General features: G+C 62.2%; 2 protein-coding genes across 4 annotated transcripts; both read left to right on the plus strand.

Annotated features, from left to right (window-relative positions):
* Positions 1-2,499, plus strand: DPM2 (dolichyl-phosphate mannosyltransferase subunit 2, regulatory). Its single transcript, XM_055132655.1, has 4 exons — positions 1-141; positions 399-488; positions 1,263-1,365; positions 1,901-2,499. The coding sequence occupies exons 1-4, from the start codon at positions 139-141 to the stop codon at positions 1,957-1,959; spliced, it is 255 nt and encodes an 84-aa protein (XP_054988630.1). The 5' UTR covers positions 1-138; the 3' UTR covers positions 1,960-2,499.
* Positions 2,500-5,698: 3,199 nt separating this feature from the next.
* PIP5KL1 (phosphatidylinositol-4-phosphate 5-kinase like 1) lies at positions 5,699-14,353 on the plus strand. Of its 3 annotated transcripts, XM_004613485.2 has the most exons (10): positions 5,699-5,808; positions 6,368-6,583; positions 7,496-7,546; positions 7,718-7,872; positions 8,019-8,143; positions 8,581-8,615; positions 8,693-8,751; positions 9,585-9,694; positions 9,892-10,048; positions 13,812-14,353. In XM_004613485.2, exons 1-10 carry the CDS (start codon positions 5,779-5,781, stop codon positions 14,080-14,082), a joined length of 1,209 nt encoding a protein of 402 aa, XP_004613542.1. In that variant the 5' UTR covers positions 5,699-5,778; the 3' UTR covers positions 14,083-14,353. The 3 variants fall into 3 exon arrangements, with proteins under 3 accessions (XP_004613542.1, XP_054994516.1, XP_054994521.1); XM_055138541.1 differs by lacking the exon at positions 6,368-6,583 and having other exon boundaries at positions 5,733-5,808; XM_055138546.1 differs by lacking the exons at positions 5,699-5,808; positions 6,368-6,583 and having other exon boundaries at positions 7,493-7,546; positions 7,718-7,885.
* The last annotated feature ends 1,166 nt before the right edge of the window (positions 14,354-15,519 follow it).

Below are 15,519 nucleotides of genomic sequence, written 5' to 3' on the forward strand. Positions count from 1 at the left end.
GTGCCTGCCGGCCTCGGACTACGCGCTCCCCGGCCGCCCTAAGGACTACAACTCCCGGCGTGCTCCGCGGCCAGGGCCGGCGGGCCCGGATCCGGAAGCGGACGCGGCTTACTGCTCCGGTGGCCGAGCGCGGGGAAGATGGTGAGCTTGAGGCCGGGTGCTGGGGCTTGGGAGTGCGTCGGGTCGGGGGTGGGGCTCCAGGTTCGCCCCGGAGCTGGGGCCGGGACGCTCGGAACCGGGACTGCTCCACCTTCGGCCCATTGTTCAGATGAGAACGTCGAGGCGCGGCACTTGCTTCCAGCCAAGAACTTGGTGCCTCCGTAGGTCTCGACACGTCTCTTGTACAAATGGGAAGCGTTGCGCGTACTGCTGTCAACTGAGCCCTCCCTTTGCTCCAGGCCACGGGGACAGACCAGGTGGTGGGATTCGGCCTCGTCGCTGTCAGCCTGATCATCTTCACCTACTACACCGCCTGGGTGATTCTCTTGGTATGTGTGCCGGCCCTGCCCCTCTCTCCTCCCGTCCCTGCGTCTCGAAGCCAGCCTGACACGTAAGCAGCCCTCCCGCGCGGCCCTGGGAGCTGCTTGGCCTTCCCCATTCACAGACGTTTGTCTGCTTGGAGGCCACACCCAGCGGTGCTCTGGGATCGGTGCTGGTGGTCCTGGGTGGAGGGACCCATCTAGGGTGCCCGGGATCGGTCTGGGGTCTGCCACGTGCCAGGCAAGCGCCCTAGCAGCTACACTGCCTCTCCGGCCTCGGGGTGTCTCGCTTTGTGGGTGGGACGGCCGGGACTGAGGGACAAGCGTCCCGTGTGCAAAGCCAGGTTCTGACCCGTGGCTCCCGCGAATCTGGGGGTCCCGGGGACAGCATTGGGCTTTGCTCGTTTCCTCCTTGTGGGCAAACGTGTTTGGTGCCTGCCGCAGAAGGGGTTGGCGGAACCCTTGCAGGATCGGGCAGCGTTGGAGAAAGACGCTGGGGCAGAGGCCTGGAGGCCCAGGCTGGCAGTCACTCGGGGACGCACCCGGCCCTCGCCAGGCGGGGCTGCCCCCGAACACGTGCTTGCCTTCCTGTGGCCGCCAGGCCCCGCCCAGCGAAGGTCAGGCTGCAGGGGACCCGGTCCAGGCCCCCTTCCCCGACACCCTTGTCCTAAAGACAGCCAACGCCACCTGGGGCCTGGCGGGGCCCAGCTCAGTAGAGCCGGGGGAGGGGCAGCAGCTGGGGCTGAGGAAGGGGGTCTCACCAGCCCTCCGCCCCGCCACCAGCCTTTCATCGACAGCCAGCATGTCATCCACAAGTACTTCCTGCCCCGCGCCTACGCCGTAGCCATCCCCTTGGTTGCCGGCCTCCTCCTCCTCCTGTGCGTGGGTGAGTCGCCCCTGCCCCGTTCCGGTCAGCACTGGGGGTCCCCGCCGCTGGCTCACTGGCCCGGGGCCGGTGGGCATCGCCTTTCCCTGCCGCCTTCCCCACACCACCCCTCTGCGCCCCCTTTTGCCATGACTCGGGTCCTTACGCGTCCCTGTCCCAGGGTCCGTGGCTGAGCCGAGGGTGGGCTCCGTGGGCCCCTCATTCTTTCCTGGGTCTTGAGCCCCGGGGCCCCCTCCTTGTGATTCTTGGACAACCAGTCCAGCGGTTCACCGAGAGGGCCTGGGCGTGCAGAGGTGCCAGGGGGTCCCCAGGAAGTCCCGCTGCTCTTGGCGGCTCCAAAGCTGCACCCAGCAAGGCACGGGGTGCTGAGATTCGAACCCAGGTCGGGTTTGTGCCAGGGATGGTGAGTGGTGGCGGGTGGGTGAGGACGCGCAGAGTGGCCCCTGGCCCCGTAGACATGTGGGGGTTGGTAGTAAGAATGCGAGAGGCTGAGGGCGGGGCCGGGCACTCAGCCGGCCCCTCTGGGACCTCGCAGGCCTGTTCATCTCCTACGTGATGCTGAAGAGCCAGCAGGGGACCAAGAAGACCCAGTGACCACCGGCAGGTGTGGGCGGCCCGGTCCCCCCTCCGCCTCCTGGCAGGACCCCTCACAGCTGGCTGCCCGCCAGACATTCCCCGGGATGCAGCGGTTCAGGACTGGCCGGCCAGCCGGCCGCATGCCCTGCTCACCCGGGGGCTGGCACAGGGAAGACCCAGAAGTACTTCCTGTCACCCCTTCTGGCTCAGGGCCTGGACGGGGCTGCTCCTCCCCCCCCTCACCTTCCGACTCTCCGTGACCTTCATCTCCGGGTTTGACCCTCCTGCCTCAGTTTCCCGTCCGAGGCTGACGTGGCACCTGGCAGGTTCTGAGGGGCAGCTGCTCCCCACTTGGCCAAAGGGGCAGCTTCGCCGGACCCCACAAGGATTCCTGGACCTGGAGAGCCCATGGGGGCAAGGACTGGCCCATCACATCCAGGCCCAAGGCCACAGGAGGGCGCCTCATGGCAGGCGGGGGTGCCCCCTCCCCCACAGCTCCCGTACTGACGCCTGCCAGGCCTGCCGGGACCACCGGAACAATAAACATCACCTCCTGGGCGCTGCTCTCGGTGCTTGACTGAGGCGGGGGCTGGGAGCTGGGCCTGCATCGCCCTTGGGCCAGGCACCCGCACGCAGAGGTGTGGCCTGGCACGGGTCGGGGGGCCTGGCTGGCACAGCCCACAGCAGGGAGGGCCCATGGGGCCTGGCCACGTAGACCCCACATCAGCCTCCACCCACAGTGACGGCGACGCAGCAGCTGAGCATTCGGTGGCTCTGGGCCTCCGGCTCGCCCCTTCCCGGTGCCCGGCGTGGACTCCCGCCCCTTCCCACTTCCTTGGGTCTGCAGAGCAGAGGCCCCGTCCTGTCGCCCAGGCAGAGCTGCCCCCCCTGGGCAGGGGCAGGGATGGCCTCTCTCCCGTGGCACGTGCCACCCGTGGCTGGTGGTCCCCTCACACTGGAAGGCACTGCCGCTGGTGGCTCCCCAGGTCTCATGAAGGGACCCTCAGCTCCCACTCAGAACTGGCACCAGCCCTGCAATCCTCCCCCTCCCTTCTCAGCCCAGCTGCCCCCAAAGGTGCCACCACCTGCTGCCGGTGTCTCTTCAGCCCCCGGGGCTCCACGTCATGCCCAGAGAGCTGCACCCGGGGCTGGAGCAATAGCACAGCAGGGAGGGCATTTGCCTTGCACGCGGCTGACCGGGTTCAGTTCCCAGCATCCCATAGGGTCCCCTGAGCACCGCCAGGGTAATTCCTGAGTGCAGAGCCAGGAGTAACCCCTGAGCATCGCTGGGTGTGACCCAAAAAGGAAAAAAAAAAAAAAGAACTGCACCCAGGAAGGCCGCCTGTGTGTCGGCAGACCGTGCAACCACGCCAGCCCCTCAGCAGCGCCCCCGGCCCTTGCTCCTTTGCTCCTTCGCAGCAGCTGCTCTGTTCCTCCCTGAGGGGGCCTCAGGACCCCCCACAGCCCTTCTCAGCCTCACCCAGAATCACCACGTACTCACCAGCTGTCTGTCCCTGTCACACATTGCTGTGACCCTCCCTCTCTCGGCTGGCACTGACGTCGACCCTCCCCCCAGCCAGGTGCCTGGTGGCCTCCCATCCTGGCCCTTCCCCCTCCCCACCACCACCACCAGAAATGACCTCTGTGATACAGAGAGGCCGTCCTGTTTGGGTCACCAGGACTTCCGCCCTGCCCCTTTGCCTGCCTCGGACCCTGCCATCTGACTTGCGTGATTCCCGTGGCCTCCAACCAGACTCGCACACACTTGGAATGTTCCTCAAGGTTCCCACACCTCTCCCTGATCTGGGCATGGAGGAACCTGCCTTGCATACAGCTGACCCCAGTTCAATACACGCAAAGTGAATCGAATGTAGCAAATGGGGGCCGGGGTGGAGCATTTCCGGTGGGGAGCACAGCATCCCAGAATCATCCAGGAGGTAAGATTTGGTTCCAAGGAACTGAGGGCTGGACAGTGGATATAGGCAGAGTGGTTTGAGATGGGTCCAAGAGTAGACCGGGGCCAAGGGGTTGGATTTCTGTTTCGGGGAGGATCATGTGGGATGCTGGAGATTGAACCCAGGTTAGCAGCAAATAAGGCAAAAACCCTACCTACTGTAATATATCTCTGGCCGAAGGGGTCTGAAATTCAGGGGTTTTTAAAATTTTACTTTTAAAAGTTGTTCACAATAGGGCTGGAGCAATAGTACAGCGGGTAGGGCATTTGCCTTGCATGCGGCCAACCCGGGTTCGATTCCCAGAATCCCATATGGTCCCCTGAGCACCGCCAGAAGTAGTGCCTGAGTGCAGAGCCAGGAGTAATCCCTGTGCATTGCCGGATGTGACCCAAAAAGGAAAAAATAAAAATAAATAAAAATAAGTTGTTCACAATAATTTGTTACATTTAATATTCCAACTTCAATCCCACCACCATTACACCTACCCACCACCATATTTCAGATGTTTCCACCCTGGTCCTGAAACCCTGACCCCAAAGCAGGACCTAAATAATTTATTTCGTATTGCTTGTTATGAATAATCCGCTAAAAATGATCCAAAAAAGTTTCCTTAGAGGAAAGTGTGTGAAGATTATTATATCTCACCCTGGAGTCAGTAAGCCCTTTGTATAAGAGATCACCAACATATAAAATGTCACGTGACCATATCCTAACATTTTAGGTATGGTTATACAACTGAGGTTAATTAATTTATTTTTAACTAGATGGTGACTTTGGGGTCTGGAGGCATCTCTGTGGCATATCGTTCTATGTTACTCTCGTCCAAGATCTGTATTTGTGGTCTCTGGATCAAGGCTGTTAATGAGCTTAGATGGCTCCAGAGGCAGTTCCTGGGCATAACTGCCAGGCTACTGGAAGCACAGGGAGATGGGGCAGGTCACCCATTCCCGACCGTGCAAGCCTGGAGATTTCAGTCACACATCCCGCATACCCGGGTTTTTCAGCAGATTCACTCATGGATGAGGCGGTCTGAGCCCGTGGAGAGCAGCTGTGAGCATGACAGCGCTTGAGTTCTGGAGGTTTTCAGCTGCCAGTCCCCCTCCGGGCTTCCCTGGGTGAGACAGCCTGGCACCGGGTCTGGAGGCATCTCTATGGCATATAGTCAAGGGGTCTGAGATTCTTTCCAGGGCTGCGAGAAGCCGCTAGGGGGTGTAGGCTTGGGAGCAGGGAGTGACATCATCTGGTTTGTGGTTTGAAAAGATCATGCTAATGATGCTGCCCTAGGGACATCCCAGGAGCTGGCCCTGGTGGGGGGCGGATAGCGGTGTAGAATGAACTCCAGTGTCCAGTGTGCTCCGGAGGTGCGCTCTCTCTCTCTCTCTCTCTCTCTCTCTCTCTCTCTCTCTCTCTCTCTCTCTCTCTCTCTCTCTCTCTCTCTCTCTCTCTCTCTCTCTCTCTCTCTCTCACACACACACACACACACACACACACACGCACTCTCCTCTCTCCTCTCTCCTCTCGCTCCCTCTCTGCTCTCGAGTGGAGGTGGCAGTAGTGGGTTTAGGTGACCCAGCTCCGCACAGACTTTCGCAGTCCTCACCAGCCGAGGGCCGGCCCTAGGGGGGGTCTCCCCTTCCGAGGACCCTACATCACTCCCGGAGCCCCGCCCCGCCCTGGACCCCAGTCCGGTGGATGCTGCAGCCCGGGAGGGGGGCGGGGATCAGGAGGCGCCCCCTACGCGGATTGGGTGCGACTGCGCCGGGCGCCGCGCGATTGGCGGCCCGCGGCGAGGGGGCGGGGCCTGGCGCCTGCCGCTGCGCGGTGGGGCGGCGGGTGGGCTGGAGTCGCGGCCCGAGCCCAGAGAGCTGCTGCCCCTGGGGCGATGGCCGAGGCGAGCTCGGGACTCTGCCAGGTAGGTGCGGCCCCCCGGGGGGAGCAGCGAGGGGAGGGTGGCGGGGCCGGTCAGCCCTCCGCAGGCCGCGCGGACACACCCCCACCCCGGCTGAGGCGGGCTCTCGCAGGGGGCGGGGACCCGCCGGCCGGCTGACTCAGTTTCCTCGCCTGGCAACCGGAGAGGATCAGCCAGGCGGCTCTTTCCCGGGGCTCTGGGGAGGCCGGCAGCGCCCGCGGCTCGGGCCCCGCGGCCCCGGCCGGGGGCACGCGGCAGAGACCAGAGCGCAGGTGGCCAAGGGCGGCAGGCACCCCGTGCCCTCGCCTGGGGGCCCCTGTGCCCACCCTCAACAGTCACAGCGGCGGCGCAGGACAGTTAGGGGCGTCTGGGGCCACACGGGGGGAGACAGTGTCGGGCCAGGTGGCTGCGGAGCTGCCCTCGGGCGAGAGGCGGGTACCCACCCGCATGCTCTGTCTGGCCCTGGAGGCAGAGAGCGATGGGGGGAGGCAGCGGAGCGGGGCGCCCACCTGGGTCTGTGCCCTCTGGGGTGCTCACGGCTGCTGGTGCCTCCTGCCCACAGGCCCTGGCCCCCCCCTCCCCAGAGGCCGGGGACATCACGTCCCACTGGGTTTCCCCCGGCTGCCAGCGCAGAAGCCTCTTCTGGTGCCTGCGACGCAAGAAGCCGTCCCATGGCCTGCTGGAGATCGGCCCGGGCCACGAGCTGCACCCGCTCGCGAGCATGATGCAGGCGGGGCTGTGGGCTGCCACCCAGGTGTCCCTGAAGCAGCCCCCCGCAGTAAGTGGCCGTCACGTCCCCCGCCGTCCCATGTTGCTGAGGCAGCCTGGGGGCCGGTGGGGTGTAGGAAGGGCAGTAAGTCAGGGGCTCAGGGCAGGAAACCGAGGCCAGGCTGGGAACAGGGCCAAGGGAAGGCCTGGAAGACAGAAGCCCCGCCCCCTGCAGGTGTCTCCACGAGGGCCTCTGGGCCTCAGTATCCCCATCCATATGATGGGTGGAAAGAATGGTCCTTCTTGGTCTCTCCTGCCTCTGCCACCATGTATGGTTGAGAGGGCCCCTCCCCAGCCCCCCGCACACCCAGCCCCTCCTCCTGGGGCCTGGGGCCGGGGCCAGGCTGGCTCAGCAGGTCAGCCAGCTGCAGCCTCAGCAGTCGGGTGGAGCTGTGCAAGCATGTGATCTGTGTGTTGTGTGTGGATCTGTGCGTGTGTGCGTGCACACGCGTGGGCACCCTATGGCCACTCTCCAGGGGAATGGAGGAGCCCCGAGGAGCCTTCTAAGTCATATGTGTGCTGGGACCCCACCCCCACCCCCAGGGCTGCTAGCCTCAGGGTCCTGTTGTGGGGTACCGCGCCCACAGTGACTTCTGCGTGGAGCCTCCCGGGAAGCCTGCTCCCATCCTGGGCTGCCCAGGCAGGGCCAGCCCCTCGCTCGAGATGGGCATCAGCCTCACTAGGGCAACCTGGGGGTCTGGGTACCGCTGCCAGGCTGCACCTCAGGGCCAGTGCTAGGGACCCTGTTGCGGATGAGACACCCGCCCCGCCCCCACCACCAGGACCGGGGAGGGCGGGCCCGCCTCGGCCACGCTTGCCAGAGGAATGGAAAGATGGAAAGGGAAGGGAGGGAGACCAGGTGCGGGGCACACGGGGATGGGGGGCGGCCAGGGGGCCTGAGCACTGCCGCCCGCCTCCGCAGGGGCCGCCCACCGAGAAGGATTTCTCCGAGGTCCTGACCCAGGCTCATAAGGTAGGAAACCCAGACGCGAGCCTCACCGGCCCTGGCGGGGTCTTTGCGCTGTCCCCCTGCCGTGGGGACACGCTCACGGTCTGGCGGGAAGGACGGTGAGCCCAAGCCGCACGTACCCCCACTCACAGCTGCGCGCCGGCGACACTGGGGGCCTCTTTCCCTCCCCTGCAGGGCTTTGAACTGGACACACTGGCCGGCCCGGCCTTCGCCTGGCTGCGCCACTCGCTGGGCCTGGCCGAGGAAGACTACCAGGATGCCCTGGGGCCCGGAGGCCCCTACCTGCAGTTTTTCAGCCCTTCCAAGAGCAAGTCCATCTTCTTCCTGTCGTGAGCTGGCAGGGTGCGGGGCAGGGTGGGAGTGGGGTCCGGGGTGGGAGAGACACGTGCCCGGGAGGGCGGGGGGGGGGGGGGGGGAGGCAGATCCCGCCTGATTAGGCACCTGTCCCTCCCGCGCCCCCCTGCTCACCTCCCAGCCACGACCGACGCTTCTTCCTGAAGACCCAGCAGCGCCGGGAGGTGCAGGTGCTGCTCGCGCACCTGCCCCGCTACGTGCAGCACCTGCAGCGCCACCCCTACACGCTGCTGACGCGGCTGCTGGGTAGGACCCCGACTGCGGGTCGGAGCTGGGGAGGCGGGGGCGGGGCAGAGAGGAGAGAGCGCGCGAAGACGGGGGCGGGCCCCCAGGATGAAGGGGGGCTAGGGGGCACCCGGGCGAGCAGAGTGGAGAGCAGCACTGGCCCCGTGGCGGGGTTCGGTGGAGGCGGAGTTGGAGCAGGGCGGGGCCTAAACACAAGGGGCGTGACCGCGATCCTGTGGGCGTGGTTTGGAGGGCGGGGTTAGGGCTGCCCTCTGTGGGCGTGGTCTCCCGAAGACACGCCCCCTCTGCTAGGTTGGCGAAGTCGGGACGCGGACCCCCGGGAGGAAAGGGCCGAGGGCGTGGCCTGGGGGTGCTCTAGGGTTTGGGAGAGGAAGGAGGTGGGGGCTGGAGCGGGGACCCGGCAGGGTGGCCTCACCTGACGCCTTCTCCCCTGGCAGGCGTGCACACTCTGCGAATGGCCCAGGGAAAGAAGGTGGGGCGCGGGCCGGAGGAGGCGGCAGGAAGGTGGTCGCGACCCCGCCTCCCCTCACCCTCTGCCCCCGCCCCCAGGAGTACTTCATCGTCATGCTGAGCGTCTTCTACCCCGCCTCCGGCCGCCTCTTGGAGCTGTGAGCGGGTCCCACCCGGAAAGCGTCACCCAGGCACCCACCTCCCCTGCGTTAGATGGGGAAACTAAGGCCCGGGGAGAGAAGGGACAGGAGATAGGGACCCCCGCCACCAGCGCCCCGAGAGTGGGCTGGAGGGGAAAGTGCCGCGCTGCTGTGTGGGGTCCAGCCCCAGCCCCGCGGCCTCCCAGACCCCACTCTGCCTGCAGGCGCCCCGTTAGTGCTCCCACACGCGGGGCCATGGGGTGTTCTCACTCTGGGGGTGGCGTAAGTGCGGGACACGCCCAGGAGTGACAGAGGGCCTAGGCAGGGGAAAGCTGGGCTCCCGGAGTTCAAATCTTCACTCTGCTCTTTCCCGCTGCGTGTTCTAGCGGGTGAAGGTGACTCTCCGAGGGGCTGGGGCGATAGCACAGCGGGGAGGGCGTTTGCCTTGCATGTGGCCGGCCCGGGTTCAATCCCCGGCATCCCATAGGGTCCCCCCGAGCACCGCCAGGAGTAATTCCTGAGTGCAGAGCCAGGAGTAACCCCTGTGCATCACCACGTTGTGACTCAGAGAAAAAAGAAAAAAAATAAAGTGACTCTCCGGAACTTTCCTTCACCTCCGACATAGGGACAGACACCGAGCAGGGGGGCTGAGGCCCTGCACGTTGGCCCAGAGGAAGCTCGGGTGCTGCTTTGTTCTGTTTCATTCACGGTGTCGGGGATCAAACCCAGGACTCCTACTTGTACGGCAGGCGCTCGGCCCCTGAGCCACACCCCATCCTCTTGTCACTTACTAACCTGGCGACTTCCCCTGTGCCTCCGCCATGCAGAGGTAAACCCTGTCACCCCTGCAGGTATGACATCAAGGGCTGCGAGGTGGACCGGTGGGTGGAGCCAGTCTCTGATGACTGCTCCATCGTGGTGCTGAAGGACCTCAACTTCCAGGGCAAGACCATCCACCTGGGTGAGCCCCTGTTGGGTGCAGCCAGAAGGGGCTCCCCGCTGAGCGCTCGGGAGTCCAGATTCCAGAGCCAGGCAGGGCAGGTCCAAATCCGGCTCCGTCACGTGCCAGCGGGGAGACCCAAGTCCATGCAGATCTGCCGAGGCGGCTAGGGGGGCCCCTGGAGCGGGGCCCTCAGAGTGGGGTGCTGATGTCCACAGGGCCCCAGCGGACCTGGCTCCTCTACCAGATGGAACTGGACACGGCCTTCCTGCGGGACCTAAACGTGATGGACTACAGCCTCATCCTGGCCTTCCACCAGCACCAGGACGGCGAGAGGACCGAGGCCAGCAGCCTCCCCCAGGCCTCCTCGGCCAGGTGGGCCCACCGGGCAGGGCGGCAGCCGGGGACGCGGGTCTGGGAAAGGCAGCAGGCCGAGCCCGGAGACCAGCGCTGTGTGGATGGATGGATGGATGGATGGATGGATGGATGGATGGATGTGTGCATGCATCTGCACATACATGTGTGTGGTACCTGTGAGCCTTTATTCACATGTACATGGGTGTCCGCATCTGAGTGTGCATATGTGCATGTGGACACCTACATGCATACATATGTGGTTTGTGTGGGCACCTGTGGGCACATGTGTGTCTCTGTGCATATAGGCACAGATTCATGTGTGTGCACATGTGTACAGACAGGCACATGTGTGTGCACATGTGTGTCTGTCGTGTGGGGTGGGTCCATGTGTGCTTGCACGCATGTCTGTATGCACAAATGTGTATACATGTCTCTGTTGCCTGTGAGGGTGTGGGCAAGGTGCATATGTGTGCACATGTGTATCTGTCATGTGGAGTGGGATAACAGGCACATACGTGTGTGTGCACATGTGTATCTGTGTTGTGAGGTGGGAGAACAGGCACATGTGTGTGCACATGCATGCCTGTGTTCTGTGGGGTGGGAAAACAGGCACATGTGTGTGCACATGCATGCCTGTGTTCTGTGGGGTGGGAGAACAGCATGTGTGTGTACATGTGTATCTGTGTTCTGTGGGTGGGAGAACAGGCACATACATATGTGTGCACATGTGTATCTGTCATGTGGGGTGGGAGAATAGGCACATGCGTGTGTACACATGCATACCTGTGTTCTTTGGGGTGGGAAAACAGGCACATACATGTGTGCACATGTGTATCTGTTTCATGTGGGGTGGGAGAACAGGCACATGTGTGTGCACATGTGTGTCTGTCGTGTGGGGTGGGTGCCTGCAGGGCAGGGGCTGGGAGAGCTGCCACAGGGGAGCCGCCCCCAGGGCCACAGCAGGGGAAGGACCAGCCGGGTCGGGGCTTCGGGGTGAGCTGAAGACCCTGCCGTGTTCAGAAGCAGACGCAGAGCCACGAAGGCTGCAGGCAGGACGAGAGCCCCGCCCCGGCACCGTCCTCGGGCCCTGAGTCATCCCCGCACTTCAGCAGGTGCTCCCTGCCCTCCCCGCCCTGGCGGCCCTCTCACTGCCTGCAGGCTGGCCAGGAGCCTGGCTGGGGGCGGCGGCTCCTACCCGTCTTTAAATTTCATTTCATTTGAATGGATCTCCCAGGTGGCGCTGAAGAGGCCCTGGGCTTCCCCTGGCTGGTCTCAGCCTCTCGGCAGACGGTGGCGGGCAACTTTATGCCGCTAGTCAGGCCCTGTCAGTCCAGGGACTGCTCAGGCCGCCCTGCCAGTGCTCAGAAACCTCCAAGGCTGCAAGCGGTGGTGCTCCAGGAGCTACGTGGCGTCAGGCAGGCACCTTTACCCTGGTCCTCCTACCCATTTCAGGGCCGAGAAAGTAGAGGCTCAGAGAGGTGAAGTAACTTTGCAGAATGACTTCTGGGATTTCTGTCAGCTCTTGGTCACTTGGATCCTAGCCTTCCAGGACCCACCTCCACGGTGACAGTCTCCCGGGGGTTGAGACGGGCACTTGAAGGAGAGAAGCCCCTTGATGCCCTGGGCAGACAAGTGGCGAGAGGCAGCTGCCCTGAGGGGATGTGCCCTCGCGGCCCAGTGCTCCTGGTAATTGCAGGCATCTGAGGGCCCACCTCATCCTTGGGATCTCATAGTGAACTGCCCTCCTGGTGGGCTCGGCCCACTAAAAAAGTGACAACATTGGGCTGGAGTGATAGCACAGCGGGTAGGGCGTTTGCTTTGCACACGGCCGACCCGGGTTCGATTCCCAGCATCCCATATGGTCCCCTGAGCACCGCCAGGGGTTATTCCTGAGTGCATGAGCCAGGAGTAACCCCTGTGCGTCGCCGGGTGTGACCCAAAAAGCAAAAAAAGAAAAAAAGTGACAACATTCCCCAGGCTGGGTCCTTGCAATGTGGCACTGCCCCCCCCCCCCAGCCGCTTGCTAGGCTGGGTGCATCCTGACCACGGCGGAGGGTAAAGGCCTGGCACGGAATACAGCCCCCCTACCTGTCCCTTTAAGCTCACTCAACCTCTCTTTAGCCTCACCCCAGCTGGCATTAGGACCTTTCTTTTCTTTTTTTTTTTTGCTTTTTGGGTCACACCCGGCGATGCACAGGGGTCACTCCTGGCTTTGCACTCAGGAATCACCCCTGGCCGTGCTCAGGGGACCATATGGGATGCTGGGATTTGAACCCGGGTCGGCCGCGTGCAAGGCAAACGCCCTACCCGCTGTGCTATCTCTCCAGCCCCGCATTAGGACCTTTCTGGGACACGGTGCCAGGAAGTCACAATGTCCTGGCACCATGTCCCAGAAAGGTCTAAGTTGGCATGTAATGGCTGTTCTGTTGAAGTGTCGACATACTGACCGCTGCTGCCAGCCTACCACGCCCCCGCCGCCCTCCTCCCCCGTTCCCAGCCCCTTCACGTTATCCAGGTTAACAGGGACAGACGGACACCTCTGAGGGTGCCGGTGCTGGGCACACAGACCCAGGCCACCGGGTTCTGATCGGCTGGTACTTTGGCGAGGTTTGTCTCTGATCGGCTTATTTCCAAGATTCCACTTCCAGGAAAAGGAAAATTAAACCTGCTTCTGGCTGGGTTGAGGGCCCAGCCCAGAGCACCTTCTGATTCAGAATTCAGTTGGAAGCAAAACGGACGAAAGAGACTGAGATCACGTGCCATCTGGGGTTGGACATTATTCACAGGATTTCAGGCTGCTCACAGGATTTCTTCCATTTCAGGCCAAATGGAAGAAAGTGCCCCAATACAGGGTTTGCCAGGGTGATACGGCACAGGAGGGCTGAGTTGGGCTGGGGAGGGTGGTCCAGGGGTGAAGGTGCTTGCATTGCATGTGACTGACCCCTGGCACTGCATACAGTTTCCAGAGCACTGCCAGGAGTGATCCCTGAGCACAGAGCCGGGAGTAGCTTCTAAGCACCATTCGGTGTGGCCCCCAAACAAAAAAAGATAAAAAGAGGGGCTGGAGCGATAGTACAGCAGGTAGGGCATTTGCCTTGCACGCGGCCAACCTGGGTTCGATGCCCGGCATCCCGTATGGTGCCCCCCAGAACCACCAGAAGTAATTCCTGAGTGCAGAGCCAGGAGTAACCCCTGTGCATCAACGGGTGTGACCCAAAAAAAGCAAATAAACAAACAAACAAAAAGATAAAAGAGAAGCACCATGACAGAGCCAGATCTCTAACCCAGATGCTTTGGCCACACAAACAATAATAAATTGTGTACCAGTCTCCATGAAAAAAAGTGCCAAGGGGCTAGAGAGATAATACGGGGGGGCGGGGGAAGCAGTTCCAACAGGAGTGCTGCATAGGGTCCCCCCAGCACTGCCAGGAGTGAACCCTGAGCTCTGCTGCCCTCCCCACCCCCATGGGAAAAGATAACAAGGAACAGGTAAAAAAGAAAAAATGTTAACGCTGAATTGCAGTGTATGTTCACCATGTCACGGATGCATGATTTTACGTTTTTTCATACTGCCTGGAAAAGTCATCGTGTGCTTTGTTCCCCGGCACCCCGTCAAGGGGGCCACACTGTGGAGCGTCCAGTGGTCACAGGGGACTTACGGCGCTAGGTCAGTTATGGGTCTGACACCAACCCTCGGGGCCTGGTCCCACTTGCATGTCCAATCATGGAAGGCTTCCTGGAGAAGGGGCTAGTCTCACCCTCTTGTTGCCCCCCCCCCCAGATTTGTGGAAGGGATACAGAACCCGGAGGAGGTGGAATTGCCGCAGAATTACCGTTTGCTCTCCGGTGGCCCCCACGCCCCCAACATTTTGGATGGGCCCGAGCAACGCTACTTCCTGGGCCTAGTGGATCTGGCCACCGTGTACGGGCTCCGCAGGCGGCTGGAGTATCTATGGAAGATGCTGTGGTACTCAGGACGAAACTTCTCCACCGTCAATCCCACTCGCTATGCCCGTCGTCTCTGCCAGTGGGTGGAGGCGCACTCGGACTGATGCCCGCCCGGCTCAGTCCTCCACATCGGAATAATGGGCGCGTGCGGACTCCAGACTGCAGTTCCTGACTCTGGCCTCCAGAGGGCAGCGCCCGCTAGCGAACACCTCGGTTGACGATGACGCTATGCTGGGCACGATGCCAGCCTCCTTTACATTAGCTCATTTTATGCTCCGGGAAATGCTCTTATTCTCCTTTATAGACAGTGAAGTGGAAGTTCAGGGGGTGAACGGACTGAGTGCCATCGATCAACAATAAATGCTGGAACCAGGACCCAAACTTCACCTTTAATTATGATTATGATTATGATTTTGCTTTTTGAGTCACACCCAGAGATGCTCAGGGGTTACTCCTGGCTCTGCACTCAGGAATTACTTCTGGTGGTTCTGGGGGGCACCATACGGGATGCCGGGCATCGAACCCAGGTTGGCCGCGTGCAAGGCAAATGCCCTACACTGTACTATCACTCCGGGCCCCAAACTTCACCTTTTAAACCAAGCTTAGATCTCACCCATTCTGCCTGCTGGCCCTGACTTGGGGCTCTGGGGATGGGGGCGGCTGAAGACTCCAGCCCCCCTTATCATTCAGACGGGGAAACTGAGGGCCAGAGACGTTAAGAGGCTGCCAGCCCCTCACTCACACAGGCCCCCTTGGCCTTATTTTTGCTCTTGAAGGGGTGCAGATGGGAGGATGGGGGAGGGCAATGAGGAGTCTGCAGGTCTGGGAGGCAAGAGGTTGGGTCCACTACTGAATAAGCTCTGTCCTCCGTGGCCATCACTTTCCCCATCAGTGAAGTGGCCAGGAGCAGAGAGCAAAGTGCCTCCAAGCTCTTGGTCACTCCTTCTCCCAGGCCGTCCAGCTGGCCTCTGAGCCCAGCAGCAAGGATCCCCAGGGTCCAGGAAGCCTCTCCTGGAGTGTAGCTCTGCGGCCGGGCGGGGTGAGCCTCTCTGGGCCCCAGCGGTCTGCTCTGGAACACGGTCAGCATGAAAGCGAGCCTCGTCCGCTCATTTAATATTGATTCAGCAGCTGCTCTGGGAGCTGGGCTGCCTGGCACGGGGACCTGGGCTGGGGCAAGGGCCGCGGAGGCTGCCGCCCCGACACCCTCTAGGGGAGACGGCGGCAGAGGTAGCCTGGCCCACGCGAGCCTTGAGGAGGCTGGGGTCCGGCTAAGTCTTTGGTGACTTGTTTTGACAGGGGGACCACTGGGCGCCCTCCTGGAGCAAAGGTTTCTAAATAAGCCATCGTGGGGGCCGGAGCAGTACCCGCACCTGGCCTGGGTTCAATCCCTGGCACCCCATACGCTCCCCTAACAACTGGCAGGAGTGATATGTAAGTATAGACCCAGGAGTGCGCCCTTAGCACACTGGGAATGCCCCCTCCTGGCCAAGAAACACATAAAATAAGGCAGCCTCGGGGGAGGAGAGACAGTACAGGGATTG

The sequence above is a fragment of the Sorex araneus genome, chromosome 1 (assembly GCF_027595985.1).
Source record: "Sorex araneus isolate mSorAra2 chromosome 1, mSorAra2.pri, whole genome shotgun sequence".
NCBI classification, from domain to species: Eukaryota; Metazoa; Chordata; class Mammalia; order Eulipotyphla; family Soricidae; genus Sorex; species Sorex araneus.

What these genes read in the sequence shown, in the direction of transcription:
- PIP5KL1 (XM_004613485.2), top strand. Translation starts at nt 5,779, where the DNA reads ATGGCCGAGGCGAGCTCGGGACTCTGCCAG. An exon ending in GAATGGCCCAGGGAAAGAAG is followed by an intron (nt 8,616 to 8,692) that starts GTGGGGCGCGGG and finishes CCCCGCCCCCAG; the next exon opens with GAGTACTTCATCGTCATGCT. An exon ending in TCCGGCCGCCTCTTGGAGCT is followed by an intron (nt 8,752 to 9,584) that starts GTGAGCGGGTCC and finishes TCACCCCTGCAG; the next exon opens with GTATGACATCAAGGGCTGCG.
- DPM2 (XM_055132655.1), top strand. An exon ending in CCGCCTGGGTGATTCTCTTG is followed by an intron (nt 489 to 1,262) that starts GTATGTGTGCCG and finishes CCCCGCCACCAG; the next exon opens with CCTTTCATCGACAGCCAGCA. An exon ending in CCTCCTCCTCCTGTGCGTGG is followed by an intron (nt 1,366 to 1,900) that starts GTGAGTCGCCCC and finishes GGGACCTCGCAG; the next exon opens with GCCTGTTCATCTCCTACGTG.